The sequence below is a fragment of the Phacochoerus africanus genome, chromosome 4 (assembly GCF_016906955.1).
Source record: "Phacochoerus africanus isolate WHEZ1 chromosome 4, ROS_Pafr_v1, whole genome shotgun sequence".
NCBI lineage: Eukaryota > Metazoa > Chordata > Mammalia > Artiodactyla > Suidae > Phacochoerus > Phacochoerus africanus.
The window spans coordinates 97,949,412-97,967,443 of NC_062547.1; the positions used below are offsets into that span (position 1 = coordinate 97,949,412).

The window sequence follows — 18,032 nt, forward strand, 5'->3', positions numbered from 1 at the left end:
CATGCACACACACGTCATGGAAGCATTTCTATTTCTAGTAACAAACTCACTGGTTTCATTCTTTAAACAATAAACATAGAATAGATGAAGTTTGGAGAGGGTTTTACACAAGCAAATCATGATTTATGTTTTTCAGGGGGAATGGATGTTACGTTTTCTCTATTTCAAAGTTTTTTGGATACATCGGCTTCTGGCTGGTGTTTCTTTACTTTGGAAGATGCAGCATATGGTATAATGTTAAGAAAATTGTCTTCTACTGTTTACCATTGGCAAGGGATTTTTGTTCCACTTGAGGTAAACATCACTTATTTTACGGTACACCGAGTAAAATGTACGTACAGATCTTGGATGCCTCAAGAGTGACTGTTATTCTTTTTTTCCTAGGATTTTAGTATAGAAAATCCTAAAACATGTGAGGTCTTTAATATTGGTCTTTACCCCTATTTTGTGATTATGCATGAAGAAAGAGATCAAGAAAAGCCTTCTGTTAACAGTGTGTATACATTCACATCTGGATTCAAATTATTCCTGGTAAAAAAAAAAAGTTCACTTTTTTAAAAGATTGCTTTATTTAAAAGAAAAATCAGATTTGTGATATTGAGCTAAACAGAAGATAGTGTATGTTCTATGTTAATGTGCAAAAGGGCTTTTTGCAGGTTTGATACATATTTTAGCAAGGTGTCTTAATCCAGTGATATTTTTGTCTTTCTTGAAATGATACCTAGATATGCATACCAAGGGATCAGGATAATTTTTCAAGTTTTGAACTTGAAATATTTATTCGGACTACTACTGTATTCACAGCTTTTCTTAATTAAATTTTTCTTTAAATTTTTATTCCCACTATTCTGTCTTCCTTGCAGGTACAAACAATCATTATTTCTGAAAGTTCTCAAGTAAGATATTTTACTTCAGACAGTCAAGATTATTTAATTGTTGCAAGTCAAAGAGATGATTCTGAATTAACTCAGGTTTGATCTTCTTTTTTTGTCTTCTGTCTTTTTAGGGCTGCACCTATGGCATATGGGTGTTTCCAGGCTAGGGGTTGAACTGGAGCTGTAGCTGCCGGTCTGTGCCAGAGCCACAGCAACACGGGATCTGAGCCATGTCTGTGACCTACACCACAGCTCATGGCAACGCTGGATCCTTAACCCACTGAGTGTCCTCATGGATACCAGTTGGGTTCACTAGCCACTGAGCCACAGCAGAAACTCCAGGTTGGATTCTTTTAAAGTGAATTTTTTTCTTTTTAATACAATGATTGAAACACATCAAAGGTATAGTCTGTAGGTTTAGTATAAAAGAAAACCAAAATCTTTTCTTTTTCTTTTTGAGGCCACACCTGTGGCACATGGAAGTTCTGAGGCTAGTGATCTAATTTGAGTTGCAGCTGCTGGCCTGTGGCACAGCCACAGCAATGCCAGATCCTAGCCTCATCTGCACCCTACATCACAGCTCACAGCCACACCCTATCCTTAACCCACTGAGTGAGGCCAGGGATCAATCCCACATTATCATGGATACTAGTCAGATTTGTAACCTGCTGAGCCACAATGGGAAGCCCCCCCCCACTTTTTTTTTAGAAAACCAGAAGTCGATTGTGGTAAAGTAGTAAAGAAGAACATAGATGTTGATTAGTCATAATTAATTTTAAATATTAGAGTTATAAATATCATTTTGTATTCCAGAGCTAGAGCAAGTATAATAATAAGCACGAGCATCTAGTTAGCCTTTATTGCATTGGAAAACATTTTGGAGAAAAATCACATGGCTAGATAATTGGTATCTTTAAAGTTTTATGATAAATATTGCCAAATGGACGCACAACTTCACCCCAGAAATCCCATATTTCTCTAGTAAAATGTATCTCAGAATCATAATAATATTTATTTGATAATTTCTGTCACTCCTCAGACCCCCATTCCTGTTTTTCATCTCCTCATTGTCAGCTCATGAATTTGTTGAAATGCAATCAGAAAGGAAATTATTCATCTTCCCAGCACCAAATTCAGAAACCCTTATGAAAACCAGTCTTATTCCTCCCTCCTGTTACAGAGGCAGAAGTGTTTCTTCTATAAAAGCCAGGCTTTGGATGTACATGCTCCTTGTATGGGTTAGTTAGTTATTCCCTGTAGTGCCAATGTAACTACCATCCCTCTCTCTCTCTGACGAATTATTACAATCAGCATAAAGGCAGGATCTCCAAGCTTGAGAGGTAATTTCTCTCCTGGTCTCATCCTCCTTTACTTTCCATTTCTTTTCTCCCCTTTATAGTAAGTTACCTTGAAAGAATTTTCTTCTTGCTTTGTAAACATCCTCATGGTCATTGAAGACACCTGACAGATAGAGTGGATGTTTTTTTCTGTCACTATTTTACATCGCTTCCCATGAGCACTTGATTGTTGCCTCATCTTCAAATACAAACCGTCTCTTCTCTTGATCTTTTGAAACACTACACAGATTTTCCCTTTGTCTTTCTGTGTCATCCTTCTCAGTCTCCTTTACCATTTCCTTCTTCCTTTTCTGAACTTAGAGATATTGGCGATTTTCAGGTTCGGTTTTGGCTCACATTTCTTTTTTTCCTTTTCTTCACTCACTCTGAGTCCTTTTATCAGTATTATTGCTTTAAATATCAGCTATAGGCTGCTTCTTAAATTTGTCAGTAGACTTACTTTCCTCTGTAGGCTAGCCTTCATATCGAATTGCCTGTTAGCATATCCACTTAAATATGTTTTATGTCTCTAATATTTAACATATCCCAAACTAAAATTTGGAATTTCTCTATGAAACTTGTTCCTACTGTTTGCTTTCATTTCAGGAAATAGCAACCTCATAAATACAGTTACTTAGAGTAGACTGCTGGGTTCTGTTTTTCTTGATTTTACCTGGTTAATACATTCCCATCTAATTTATTATTAAGTCCTTCTGATTATATCTCCTAATGCCAGTATAGATATTTCTTTCTACTCTGCTTCTTCCCTAATCCTGGTCTCCCTTACTTCTCACCATACAAACAGAGTAGCCTCCTAGCTGCTTTCTGAACTTCTCTGACCTCCTCAGATCTATGTTCCAAGTAGCTGGAGTAATCTTTAAAAATATGAATTCATATTGCTCCTCATTTTAAAATTACTCAATGATTTCCAATTATGTTTGGAAGAAATTCTAAAGTATTTAATAACCCTGCTTCTTCTTTGTCCAGCACAGTACTAAGTTATGCCCATTGTCCTACAATTATTACGGTTGTCTCTTTTATTCTCTAAAGGATCCCTGTGATAAATTATATGCTCATATAATAAAAGGTACCTCATGATCTTACCTCTCCAGTCTTACCTTCATTCCCACAGTGCTGTCAACTTCATTCCAGCTGGACCAGTTTTCATTGAGGTTATGGCAAACTTTTTCTGCTTTAGCAACTTTTTCATGTCATTCTTTCTAACTTTATTTAGAAAGAATAAAGGTTATTTATTTAATAAGTAATTTTCTCTCATACCATACTAATTATTTCTTAAGCCTTTGTCTCATTTGGAAACTCATACATTTATTTAGTTATTGATATGTTTATTGTCTGCCTTTTCCTAGTGGTTAATAAGATCCATAAAGGGAAATTGACTCTATCTGTAACATCTTGCATAATGCTTGGCTTATATAAGATTCCTAATTATTGACTGAACAAATACAATTCTTTATGACATTTACCAGATTGCATAAGAAATCAGCTAGATTAGGGGTTTTCCTTTAGTTTTAAATACATGAACAATCACCACAAACGGTATGCATTGCTACCTTCAGGACTAAAAAGTTTCAGTGTATCTCTTTATATTCTATTACTTGAGTAGTGGCTAATAACAATACAGCATTGGAAAGTTTCTTACCCAGTTTTAAATATTCTATTTTTGGCTTCCCATTCTCTTGCCATCACCCTCCCCTGCCCAAATGTGTATTTGAAATTGATTTATTTTCAGTTAACTTTTCTGCGTTCATTCTGTGTGTGTACTCAGGCACACAGACACAGACAGACACAAACACTCAAATAAAAAGCAAGAAAGCAATGATAGTGTGAGCTCTGATATTTTTTCATTTAAGAAAGTATCTTCTTAACTAAAGGGTCCAGGGGAGTAAACATATGATATTGGCTATAGTCTTGCAAGTGCTGAATCCTTGGTCATAAGGGGTTTGTATTTGAACATTCCCTGCAGGTCTTCAGGTGGAATGGAGGAAGCTTCGTGGGGCACCAGACACTGCCTGTCCGAGGTGTGCTGAGCATGGCCTTGTTCACCAGAGGAGGCACTGTGTTCTTAGCCATTTCTCGGGCCACTGCCAGGTCAAGCTCCCTTTTACTCAGGTGGTCTGGCAATAAGTTTATTAACTTTCAAGAAGTACCCATCAGTGGAACAAAACAGGTGGAAGCCTTGACTTCGGGTGATGATATTTACTTAATTTTTGCCAAAACTGTCTTTCTAGGTGAGACGATATACTCTTTGCAATGCATGCATAGTTGTCAAAATTATCTTGCATTCATATAGCATGTTCATATGAAAATGCTCTTGTAATAAATTTTTAGCTGATCTGTAGATTGTTTCTTAATGGATCTAAGTATTGACTCTCAGCTCACAAATGGATTTTGGGAAAAAAGAAAAACATTTTAAATGTTATGTCCATAACTTTAAGTGTTCTGAACCACTGCTTTAAATATATTAAAATAAAATCAGGGATGGGTGGGTAGAGTAGAAAGAATTATGAAGATTTTATACGCAAGGTGCAAACATGTAACTTTTTATATGACTCTGCTTGGGATAGTCTGAAGTGGTAATGAGTCATGATAAGCAACTTCTGATGGGACCATTTAAAAATATTTTCTGAGTACAAATATGCTTTTTTCTACTGAGTAGACCTTTCACAGGTAAAATTTCAACATTCCTAAAAAAATAAAACATTTGTTTATTCTTCTTTTGATATCAGAGCAATATTAGTAGCTAAAGCATGCATTGTATATTCTTCATGTAGTAAATGCAAAAATACTTTGGAAGGTTTCCTTCTGAGTTGTATTTTTGTTTAATTGAACGAATTCTGAGAAATGTCCTCCTGTTTGTTTTTTTAATTAAATTTAATGTTTTTATTATGTAATTTTGTCATTTTTTTCCTGTAAATTTTTGTCTTCAGATTTGACTTTTATTCTATTGTTGTAGGAGATCAGAATTCAGTTGAAATTTTCATCTGGGAGACAGGACAGTCTTCTTTCAGATATTTTCAATCCCTAGATTTTGCTGCTGTTAATAAGATTCACTCCTTCACACCAGCCTCGGGAATAGGTAAGGACGTTTAAGCTGCTAACCAGTCCTAAAGGCAGCGTGAAAAGCTAGAATGATTTTCATCTCTTTGAATTAGAGGTCTTCTCACATTTCCAGACTCTAAGGATTTTAATAAGGGTATAAAATCAAGATCTCCACAATAATACTTCTAGAATTCCTAGAATTTCCAAAGGATAGATACTTTTAAAATGGGCATTGTACTTGAGAAGAATCAGAATGACAGAAATAAGGGGGAGATAAATAAAGTAGTGAGGGATAAATGAAGGTAATACATTGCTTTTGTCCAGGGAATAATGAAGAGTGGCATTGCATTGTATTTTAAAACATGAAAGGGTTTATAAAGGGAGATAAAGTATCTGCATTTAAGATTTTTTTTTTAAAGTCAAAAAATGATTGTGGAGAATTCTGGTGTCCTCCTTCACACTCTCAACATTCTTTTGCAGTTGAAATCCTTTCTTGCTCCTCTATACTTCAAATCCACAGGTCAGAAATATAAGCAGTATTTTTAATCTCAGTGATTTTGGAAACAAAGTCTGTTAGTGAGAACCCAAGGATTTAATGCTGTCTGGAGGCTGTAGGATTAATTTAGAATTGGTAAGAAATCACTTAGGGAGAGGAGCAGCTAATGACATTAAGGTGAAGAAGCCAAGGGCCTGGTGAGGTTGGGGGGTGCCTCTGAGAGCAGGTGTGAACAGCGCAGGGGGCACATGTATAAGACAGTGTATCTTCTGTTGAGGTGTCCAGAAGACCTGAGAAGCCAAGCCCGAGTGGCTCAGCAGGCACATCTGAATGAATCAGGGTTCTACTTTTCAAATAAGACTCAGCAATTCTGTGTGAATGAAACATCATCTATTAATCAGGCAGTCCATGATTAATAAGGGTTTAAAGTTAGGAAGAATTTCTCACCTTCAGAGACTTAATGTCTGGTTGGAGAAGCAAGAAAAATAATTAATACTTCAAGGTAGAGTACGAATACCATTTGCTATGTGAGTGGTAGAATTGGAGTAGTTAAGAGGTCTAAGAGGGGAGCTTGAGCTATGCCTGAGTGGATTGGTAGAAAATATGGACAGAGGAAAAGGTGTGAGTGAAGGAGAGAGGCAGAAGTGTCTCTGGCATTGAGGGCACAATGAACAGACTTGGGTGGTGAGGGTAGAGGCTTGGGCTCAGAAGGTGGTGGTGGTAGGTTTGGGAACATAGGCTAGAGTCTGACAAGAAGGTGTGGCATGTTGGGCCCAGGGCTTTGAGCTGGGCCCAGGGTAGTCTTGTGGATCCCAAACATTTTGGTCTTAGAAACTTTTCACCCTCTTAAAAAATTTGAGAACCTCAAAGAGTGTTTGTGTGGACTGTGTCTATTGGTATTCACTATTTGAAAAATTAAAGCTGAGAAATTTAAAAGATATTTATTGAATTCATTTAAAAATGATAGCAGTAGGAGTTCCTTTGTGGCCTAGCTGGTTAAGGATCTGGCGTTGTTGCTTCTGTGGCTCAGGTTCAGCCCCTGGCCTAGGAACTCAAAATGACAGCAATAAACTCATTACCTGTGAACATAAATAACATATATTTTAACTTTGAAAACCTAGGATTTCCAAAACAAAAACCGTTGTAAGAGTGGTGTTGCCCTTTTTTAAAAAATTTTTTTCAGATGTCTTTAATGTTTGTTTTAACAGCTAGATTCTCGTGTCTGTGTCTAATTCAGCCTGTTGCAATAATAACAGTCATCTGGCCTTGGGAAGATCCCCCTCATGCACTCACGAGAGAATGACAATGAAGTAAACAAACAGCATCTTAGTACTATTAGGAAAATAGTTTTGAGCTCACAGGTCCTCTTAAAGTGTGCCCAGGACTCTTAGGGGTCCCTGGACTCACCTTGAGCATTCCTGAGGTAGAGATATCCTTGAAGGCATTTCAAAGGCGGTGGTGATCCAGGGTGTGTCTTATAGCGCCACCTAGCTTCCATTTGTGGAACATGCCGGGGGCAGTTTGCAGCTATCTAGGCAGCAATGGAGAAGCCCAAGTGGGTGGTTAGAGATGAGGAACCAAAATCAGGAGGAAATCCGTGACAGGACACCTTGATGTGTGGGGGTTGTTGAACTCACAAAAGTTAAAAGTCTGCAAAGGAAATACTGATGAGAAGAGTAGAGGATTTGATACAAATGCAGAAATCTGTTCTTGTGTTTTTCTCTTAGGTGCCTGACTGCTGTTTTCTTTGTTAGGTATTATTGCCTTTAAGCACTGCCACCTTTAGTCACCTCAGCTGTTGACCAGGATTCAGAGGCTATTTACCTCTCATTTTCTGTAGTGGATTGTTTATATCTTTGTATTTTGCATCCATGTGTCCTGCTCTGTCCTCCTCAGCCAGGCATCCTTCTGGTCATGCAGGCCACTTTCTCCCCGAATTCTGGACTGCTACATCATTTTCCATCTTCTGTACCAGGTTCCCTCTGCTCTCAGAGTTCTATGTCTGTCTCTGCTCTGCTCATCCTCTTAAATAACTTCCCTTTACATTGTCAACCTCTGACAGGCCATAAATCTGTGGTGTTACCCTATGTATACAACTCTGTGACTTATCATTCACTCAGCAGTTGATTTGATGAATAAATTGTGTCTTTCACCATGTGTTTGCTTAGTTTTTGTCTCCTCGTCCTTTAATTTTGTGCCCTTATTGTTTTTGCTTTTCTTATATCTCCAGTTTTCAAGTGGACTAACTATGTCTACTTGTGTCACTTATTATGATTTTAAATAGTTGCCTAATGAATGTTTTTCAAGGATAAAGAGTGCTGCCTGAATGGGCCATTAATTGAAGTTTCCTTTAAAGTCTTAAAAAAATAGAATAGGCACAGTTTCTAAAAGAATTTATGGAAAATTCTGCCAGAGGCTTGTTAAGGGACTCATTTGCGCTCCCTTTATCTCTTTTGTTTCTGTGATTTGAAGATGTAGAAGTATGAAAAGATTTAGAACGGCTTCTTATAGATCCCCTGAAAGCTGAAATTATGCATTAAATGATACGTAAGGACTTTCTTATTTTGAAAGTCTCAAATATTTTGTTAAAAGCATTAGATTGGAGCCATGACTGTGAGGATTGCGTATTTATTCTGGTTACTGATTAGACAGATTATTGAGTGGTAACTGAATTCTTTAAATGAAAGAGGAATAATGAATATGACAAAAACCTCGAAGATATATAAACCTATATTCCTCTTCTCCCTTTTCTCCTTTATTATTTAACAGAGATTTCTTAGTGCCAGTTATGTGTCAAGCACAGTGTTAGACCCCAAGGATCAAGGGTAAGCAAAATCAGATAGCGTTCTGGCCCTGAAGAAGTTGAACAAGTAGGCAAGAGAGTCATTATGTATAATCACACAAGTAAGTTTTTAGTTACAAACAGGTAACTGCTATGAAAGAATAAAGGACTCACATAACATACAATGGAGAGGACATGAATGACCTAGTCTAAGGGATGCCAGAAAGCTTCCTTAAGGATGAGACATTTAATTGTGAACTGTAGGAGGAGTAGGAATTAGTGAGGCAAAGTTTTGAGCATGAGACATACTCTAGGCAAAAGGAACACCATGGGTAAAGATGTCAGAGGCAGTGAGGGGAGAGTGGTCCAGGGTATAGCTGAAGATGTAATTGGTTAGGCCACATAGGGACTTAAAAGAGTTACTGTCTTTATCCTGTAAGTATTAGGGTACCTTTTATAGAACATAATGAGATGAAGAAAGACAAAGGTGCCAAGAGGGGGCGGGGAGACAGACACAATGAGATAGTGTGTGTGTGTGTGTGTCTGTGTTTGTGTGAGAGAGAGTGAGAGTGTGTGTGCCTGTGTATGTGTGTGTTTTAAAAAGGAGCTTTGACCACCAATGGAAGAAAAGCTTAGAGGCTGATAAGAGAAGGTTTCTGAAGATAAGCTGGGGCCTCTTACTAAAGTTCAGACTGAAGAACTTGAATGCTGGAGCTTGGAAAGTAGTAGGTGATACAGGTGTAAAATCAGAAGTAGATTGATTCTGAACCTATCTCACAAATAAAATCCATGGAAGTTGATGTTAGATTAGATATGGGGGTAAGTGAGAGAATGTTAAGGTTGAGCCCCAATTTCTGCAAATAATGAATTGGTGATAGTCCCTTAACCATTATGGTGATCACTGATGGGGGCTGGAGCGGGTAGGGTTGGGGGGAAACCAGGCTTTTGGAGGGAGAGATAATGAGTCTGGTTGGGATAATTTGAAATGCCTTGGAGTCGTCGATGGGCAGATACTGGATAAGTGTTACTGTTTGGAGCTTAGAAGAAAGTCCTAGACTATACCTATACATTGGAGGTTTGTACATGCAGAGGGTCATTTTACTACAGAGGTGAACTGGTCTAGGAAGAGACTGTATTGTATGAGAGATGGGGAACTTAAACCAAGTTTTGCTGAATACCTCTTTTTAAAGGGCAGTGAAGAAGAATATATGATAAATGGATTCAGAAAATGTGGAAATTTATAGCCAACACTTACTGAATGTTTATTATGTCCCAGGTCCTCTTCTGGTCCTTTACTTGATCTCATTTAATCCTCAGAGCTCTGCATGCTGTTGGAAAAATTTACCCCTCCCTTCCTAGTCCCTGAGCACTAGGAGTTTTCATTAAAACTATCACCTTTGGAAATCATGGCCATTGAACATTATTAGTATTAATTCAGCACTCTCTTCATCCCTGTTTCATCCCGCTAAGAGGAGCAGGCTCCCTGGGGTTAAAGAGACTGTTTCTTCCTCATGTGGTCTATGTATGCTCTAGACCATGTGAGTCCTAAGGTCCAGAGAATATGCTCAACTCTTACCTCCCCCAACTCCCCACACCCTTCCATAATGTCCTGTGGAACAGACACACTGTATCTCAGGCTTTTCTCAGAGTCCTTCCTTCATCTCCTAGCTTTGGAACCCAGCTCTCTCCTGAGGACACTGTTTCCCACGCAGTCCTCCTTGGCTGTTCTGTCTCTTACTGGTTCCTTTTCCTATTCCCACATCTGTAAATATCAGGGATGCTTGCTCTTACATCTAGTCATGGAACATCTCTTTATTTACACTCCCTTTTTAAATAATCTTAACCATTTGCCTTCTTTCCTTTGGGATATTTTTTCTTATTAAAAAAATAGTTTTGTTATATGAAAAAGAATTCTATAATCAGTACTAGTTAAAATCCCATTCCCCAGAGTAGAGATTTAGAGACTTTTTTCCCGTTATAAATTCTCTGTCCCAATTTCATGAATAAATAAGAATGTCTATTTTCTGAGAAAGTGCTCTCTGCATACATATATGCAGATTTGAGGCCCTAAAATTTCTTCTCTGAATTGCTGATTATCTGTGTGTTGCCTTGTCATTCTAATCAGATTGTGAGGAATTGAATCAAGGATATCTCTAAGGGTTAAGTCACATAATCAATGATGTTTGGTTTATGATTTTGGTTAAACTGTAGAATCAGTTAAACTTGAGAGATGTTGAGATTTACCTAAGCCGTTTGCTCTTCTCTGAATTATACAATTTTACAAAGCCTTATAAAAATATTTGATTAGTTTTATAAAGCAGATTTATTAATAAGAACCTTTCTTGATCTTTATTACATAACATTTACTAAACTGAAATAGTATTTTAATTACCATAAATTAAATACGAGCAGTAGTTCTTGATGTTTCAAAGTAAGGAGATGGGATTTTCCATTTTAACCTATCGGCTAAAATTTTAGAAGAGATGATTGGATTCTAGTTCTATGTGCTATTTTAATGCCCAGTAAATCTTAGCTGATATCTTTGTATTCTGATGTATTTTCCAAGTACTGGAATTTGTGCATATTTCTCTGTAGCTTCTCACTTTTCTTCTCACTTTAAGCCTGAGGACTTATTGGTATATACAGCATAGTAAGCCCCCTTCCCCTCCTAATTTCTGTAGATACAAATAGATGCCATTGCCTTGAACTATTAGGAGCATGCTTTCCTACCAACATTTCAAAAAACATTGGAAGAATATACTCCCAAGAGCGTACATAAATTTGTTAATACCCTTTGGGCACATTTAAGAATTTAGCAGGTGAAAATAATTAAAAAGACGAACATTGTATCTATTAATATTGAAAAATTAAATAGAAAGCACAGTAAACATCCAGTATAGAGGAATTATTAAATATATTTAAAAAATCAACCCTATAGATTAGTATGTATGCATTAGAATTATAAATATGAATGCTATATAGCAAAATATAAAACTATATGTAATATAGATGCTGTAAATGTAACATTCAACTTTTTAATTAAGATTTTTTAATTTAGACTGTTTATAACTATGCCAGTTATGAATTCATATGAATGGTAACTGGAAAGAAAAATAAAACTTTTAGTGGTGGGATTATGGGTATTTTTCACTTTAGTAATATCTAACTATGCTATCTAATAAATATCGAAGTGAATACAAAAGAGTTCATTGGGTAATTAAGTGGATTATGGATACATGTCAGGCTGACTTGATTGTTTCACAATATTTAAAAATTATTGTTTATATCTAGAAATCAAATTATATTTTTTTCAGAGGTTGAATATCTAGTTACTCCAGCAATCAAAATGGAGCTTTGAGAACGTTCCTGTTGTGGCTCAGTGATAACGAGCCCGACTAGTATCCATGAGGATGCTGGTTCAATCCCTGGCCTCTCTCAGTGGGTTAAGGATCCGCCATTGCTGTGAGCAGTGCTGTAGGTCACAGACGCAGTTGGATTCTGCATGGCTGTGGCTGTGGCGTAGGCCAGCAGCTATAGCTCCTATTTGACCCCTAGCCAGGGAACTTCCATATGCTGCAAGTGTGGCCCTAAAAAGCAAAAAAAAAAAAAAAAAAAAATCAAATCAGAAAAAGAGAAGCAAAAAGAACCCAAGAGTTTTGAGGGTACCCATGTGGGGGGCATGTGAAGTGACAGTCACTTTTCATTCTCATTGCCTTTTCTTTGCTTCCTGCAGTTCACATACTTCTTGTTGGTCAAGATGTGTCTGCTCTTTATTGCTGGAATTCAGAGCTAAATCAGTTCTCTTATATTCTGGAAGCACCTTCTGCTCATGACACAACTTCTGTTACAGTAAAGTCCCTTAATTCAAGCAAGAATCTAATTGCTCTCACCGGAGCCACCCACTCACACATCTATGAACTGGCCTACCTCTCAAGCCAATCTGACTTTATTCCTAGGTAGGTTCAACATTTTATACTGTGTTTTTATCTCATTTTAATTTTATTTATTATAGGCAAGAAATAAATTTATTAAGATAGGACGCTTGTGAGAGATGCAAGCGGACAGGCACGGAAGCTCTGCCTCATAATTATTTTATATGGCACTTAATTTCTAAGTCTTTGTTTAGTGATTGAAAAAATACAAATATAAGAGCTATTTATAAGCCAGAAATTTGGTTATTATCATATTTATAATATCTATTCTACCAAGTTAATCAGAATTATATGAATATTTTGGATTAAAATTTTACTTACAAAGTATTATAATTACTACAAACATTTAATAGTAGTACTTATGAAAGTCTTATGATTAATGTACCATTTATGTCTTTAGTTTGTTACAGTTCACTTATTTTATATGTATTTCTTATGCTAGTTCAGGTGAATTGATATTTGAACCTGGAGACAAAGAAGCTGTAATAGCGGTAAATATCCTTGATGATACAGTTCCGGAGGAAGACGAATCCTTCAGAGTTCAGCTTAAAAATTCCAAAGGAGGAGCAGAGATTGGTATTAATGGTCATGTAAAAATAACTATTCTGTCTAATGATGATGCCTATGGAGTTATTGGATTTGCTCAGGTAAAGATACTAAGAAGACAAGTGATTTATTCACTGAATTTATTTATTAGCTGCTATCAGCACTCACTGAGTCACACTTTGAAAGCCTTAAGCCTCTCTTCTTTTCCTTTCCCTGCCTCACCCCCTGCTCTGCGCTATAAGGTGAATTCTACTGATGATTGAAATTTACCAAACTTAAACAATGGACTCCTGAATCAACTGGTCTTAAATCTTTTTGGGGTTCTGATCCCTTTTATAAGATTGAACTTGAAATGTTACCAGTTGGCCTCGGTCCAGGAGTTTGGCTCTTATGTTACCCTTGTATTCACAGGCTACTGGTGAGACATATTCCCAATACAGAATACACTGTGTCTTGTCACACACATCACTTACAAATGTGTTACTGTCCTATTATGCCTTTGTTATTTCTGTGTACTGAGAGAAGTGAGAGAGAGAGAAAGGGAGAGAGAGAAGTTTGTAACTATATATGGTCATTGTACACATGGAGATGCTTTCTTCTGAGGGAAGAGAACTATATAATTCTTACCAGGTCAGCTTCCGTGTCCAGGCTTCATATTCCTTTACCAATGAGCACAAGAATACCATTCATATGGAGTCATTTAGTCCTCTTTGCAAAGTGTATCCTGATTTCATAACTGCAGTTACAGCTGCTGCTATCACGCGCCTTCCTCTGAAATATTCTGAGGGTAAGGAAGAACCTAACTGAAACTGGCTTAAACATCTAGGGCATGTCCACAGAGACGGTGGCCTTGAGGTTGGTTGGATACTCTGCTGCATTATTATTTCTCAGATTTTTTTCCATCTCTCTCTGTTACTAACACAAAGCCAATCCTTCATTTTGTTGTTTGAAAGCTCATGCTGTTGTTAGGGCTAATGTTTTCCTGTTCATGTCCAGTTGCAGAGAGAGAGAGAGAGGGATGTTTTATGTGACTCTTGGTGCTAGGAAGAAATTTCCCTAAAGCCTTGTCTTAAGTCTCATTGGCCAGAGCCCATTAACAAGCCCCCTTACCCAGTCATTTACTCATTCATGTAGTAAGTATTTAACAAACGCTATCCATGTACCAGATACCATTTCAGGTACTATAGATATGTCAGCAAATAAGACGATAACCATCTCTATCCTTCATGGTCCTTAGATTCTAGGGAGGGCAAGGGGAGACAGACAATAAGCAAAGACAAAGGAAACATCTGTACTATAGCAGATGGTAATAAGGGCCGTGCAGAAACATTAAGGAGGAAGCCAGATGGAGAGTGTGGGGTTGTGTGCCAGGAAATCCAAAACTATCAGAGGGGGCTGCCCTGAGCATGTAGCATAATAAAAGTGAAGGTCTGGAGGAGATGGGGGGAGGGTGTTTTGTGTTTTATCTGGGGAATGAACATTCAAGGCTTGGGGAACCATCAGCAAGGGCAAAGGCCCTAAGGGAGGCCCCACCCATCTGGTGCAGCGAGGAGGACACTGTAGCTGAAGCCAGTTACAAGGGGAGGTGAGGCACAAAAGGTGAAGGGCCAGAGCCCTGAGTCAGGGATCTCCACCAGCACCCCCAGGTTTGATGGCTGGCTAGGGGAGACTCACCATTTAGTCATTCTCTGATTTATTAGAGTGAAAGGGTACAGAACAAAATCAGCCAAGGGAAAAGGCTCACAGGATGCAGTCCAGGGGAAACCAGGTGCAAGTTTCCAAGTGTTTCCCCCAGTGGAGTCTTACTTAATTCCCCGTGCATGTTGCCATACAGGGAAGCTCATTAGAGACTCAGTGTTCAAGGTTTTAACTGGGGACTGATCATGTAGGACCGCCTACCTGCCAAGTAGCAAAATTCCAGGCTCCCAGAAGGAAGATAGGTGTTGAGTATCAACTACATTGTGTGTTCAGACAGTTCAGGGACACAGGGAGCTGGTTATCACTTCTGGGAATGGTGAGAACCCTCCTAAAATCCAAGTTCCCAGACACCAGCCAAGGAGGGACTTTGCTTGTAAGCAGGCCTTTTGAAGGATAGCCTGCCTGCCTTTTGAAGGTAGCAGGTGGGGCCTGCTACCTTCAGTCTTTCCTCTGCCAGCCCCTCAGTGTTATTAGGAATTTGGGCTCTCAGTGAAATTGGGAGCTTTTGGAGAATTGGGGTAGAAGAGCAGTTTGATCTAACTTGCATTTTAAAAGGATATTCTGTTCATTGCATTGAGACTAGATTGTAAGTGGAAAAGGGCAGAAAGAGACTCTTCAGGAGACCTCTGCAGTCATTCATTGGCAAATCTCTGGGGCATAAGGCAGGCCAACTCTGCCCAATAGAAATTTAGTGTGAGCCACCAGGTAATTCTTAATTATCTGGAAGCTCCATTAAAAAAGCAAAAACAAACAAAAACAACACATGAAGTCAATAATTTCCATATTTATTTAACTCAGTATATTTGAAATCTTATCACTGCAGCATATGATCAATAGAAAACTGATGATGAAGTATTTTCCTTCCTTTTTTTATCGTGCTTTGTCCTCAAAGCCAGTCTATATTTTTACGCTTGTGGGCTAGTCATATTTCAGGTACTCAGTATCATTTGGAATGTGGCCATTGGCTACTGTGTAGGGCAGTACAGCTCTGAGTTGTGCAGGGAGGGTTAGGGAAAAAGAGGACAATCTGTGTCCTCACCAGGTCATCACATGATGTGGTTCCTCACTTTGTTTCCTTCAGGCTGAAATGCGGTCTTACCACAAAGGCCTTTTCTGATGGAAAATTGTGACTCCCACAATTCACCTCATTCTTTTTTCTTTTTACAGCCACACCCGCATAGGGAAGTTCCTGGGCTAGGAGTTGAATCGAAGCTGAAGCTGCTAGCCTATACCACAGCTACAGCAACACAATTCTGAGTCACATCTGTGACCTCCGCTGCAGCTTGTGGCAACACCAGATCCTTAACCTACTGAGTGAGGCCAGGGATCGAACCCGCATCCTCCTGGACACTATGTCAGGTCCTTAACCTGCTGAACCACAGTGTAAACTCCATTACTCTTCTATATGACCCTTACAGTGGCCTAATTTGTCTCTTGCCAGTTTCTTTTCACTAGAATTTAAGAGTGTGAGAGCCAGCATACTGCTTTCTTGGTAGCTTTCCCTGAATCAGAAATGTGCCTGGCACACAGTAGGTGTTTACTATGAACCTGTCATTATGCAGAGGAGGAAACAGAACACTCATGTGCTTCTCAGGATCTTGTCCACACATGGAAGGCAGAGAAGGTGACCCTGGGGCAGGACCCTACGGGCCGTGCTGCTCAGCTTCATTTTCTCATTGTGGCCTTGCTGCAGGTGGGGAGTACATTCTACTTTTCAACTCCTTAAGCATAGATCTCTCTTAATAAAGCTTGTTTCACAGTTATTCTAAAGACATGAAATCGTGGTGGTTTGATCCTTGCCAATAGATAGTACCCTAGATTCCTTCAGTCTGGCCAATAAAATTTCTCAGTACAGGCCTCTTGTGTTTGGACAGCCTCATTGCAAAATGAGATTTATTAGATGTTGAGAGTTCCTTGAATATTCTCTGGCTGTATCAAAACCTCATTTTACTAACCCTTATTAACAGAGAATATGAAGTCAGTGAGAGGCTTCTCTTTTTAAAAGGCATTGTCTTTTTGAACAAATTATATGTGTATTTTAAAATCAAGACATTTTCTGTAGGAATATTTGATTGCCCTGAGCAAGATTTTATTGCAATGTAACATCTGTAACAGTGTGTTAAAATGCTGTGTAAAATATTGCTGTAGGATTGCATTCTAACTAGAGGTTTTCATAAGCTTAAATGAAGTTTCTTAATTTCATTTAAGAAATGAATGGGGGTGGGGGGATCTCTTTTCAGATTAGTGAAAGTAAGTAAAAAGACAAGAAGAATCTTGTTGGAAAGATTTTAAAAATCTTTATACTCTGTATTCTCACTTTGTTGCCTGTAGAGAAACCAGGGCTCTTATAAGAAGGGATTTTCTGCAGTATTAATTCTGAGGAAGAGTTCATTAAATGGCTGGCAAGAGAAGTTGCAGGTGGTGGGCAGGGAATGTGGCAGTCACACAGAGGCAGAAATCAATTTGGAACAAAGGAAAGAGGCTGGGAGGTATAGGTGAGAAGAAGAAGAGACTAAGGAATTCTAACATGCAGGAAAGGGTTAGTTCTAGCAGAAAAAAACAGTTGTAAAGACCACGAGTTAAGAATGAAACTTCATCTGTGGAAACATCACAACCTATGGAAACATTTCAGAGGATATGAATTAAGAGATGGGAACCTGCTGTACAGCACAGGGAACTGTATATGTAATCACTTGTGATGGAACATGGTGGAGGATAATGTGAGAATAATATGTATATTCTTTTTATATATTTTGCTATGCAGCAGAAATTGACAGAACATTGTAAATCAATCATAATAAAAAACTTTAAAAAATGACTACATTAATAAAGCAAAATAAATTTGTAGATGATTAGAAGAGCTCCCTGATTCTCATGACATCCTTACATTTGGGTGGGACCTGGGGACCATGTAGACCAAAACTTACTTTATAAACAGGAAACAAAGACCTAGGAAGATTGTCAGAGCTTAGCATGGGAGAACAAGAGTTCTCTGTTCCCCTCACTCTCTGTTCTGCAAGCTATTTACGTATTCTATATACTTCTTTTAAAAATGTGCATGACCTACTGAATAGCAGAGGGACTCTCTCCAGTATTCTGTGATAACCTGTATGGGAACAGAATTTGAAAAAGAATGGATGTGTATATAACTGAATCACTTTGTTGGACAGCAAAAATTATCACAACATTGTAAACCAACTATACTTCAATAAAACTTCAAGAAATGAAAAAGAAAAAATACTCTAGGTGACAGTAATGGCATCTATATGTGGGTATATAATTAACACAATGAATTTATCACATATC

The 18,032-nt window shown here is 38.1% G+C and overlaps 1 protein-coding gene across 1 annotated transcript in view; it reads left to right on the forward strand.

Annotated features, from left to right (window-relative positions):
- ADGRV1 (adhesion G protein-coupled receptor V1) overlaps positions 1-18,032 on the forward strand; it is a 538,647-nt gene that overhangs the window by 153,751 nt on the left and 366,864 nt on the right. Inside the window, exons 46-52 of the mRNA XM_047778281.1 lie at positions 137-294; positions 385-531; positions 864-971; positions 4,197-4,461; positions 5,187-5,309; positions 12,284-12,506; positions 12,925-13,129. Coding sequence (XP_047634237.1) covers positions 137-294; positions 385-531; positions 864-971; positions 4,197-4,461; positions 5,187-5,309; positions 12,284-12,506; positions 12,925-13,129 — 1,229 coding nt within the window. The remainder of the gene's footprint in view (positions 1-136; positions 295-384; positions 532-863; positions 972-4,196; positions 4,462-5,186; positions 5,310-12,283; positions 12,507-12,924; positions 13,130-18,032) is intronic.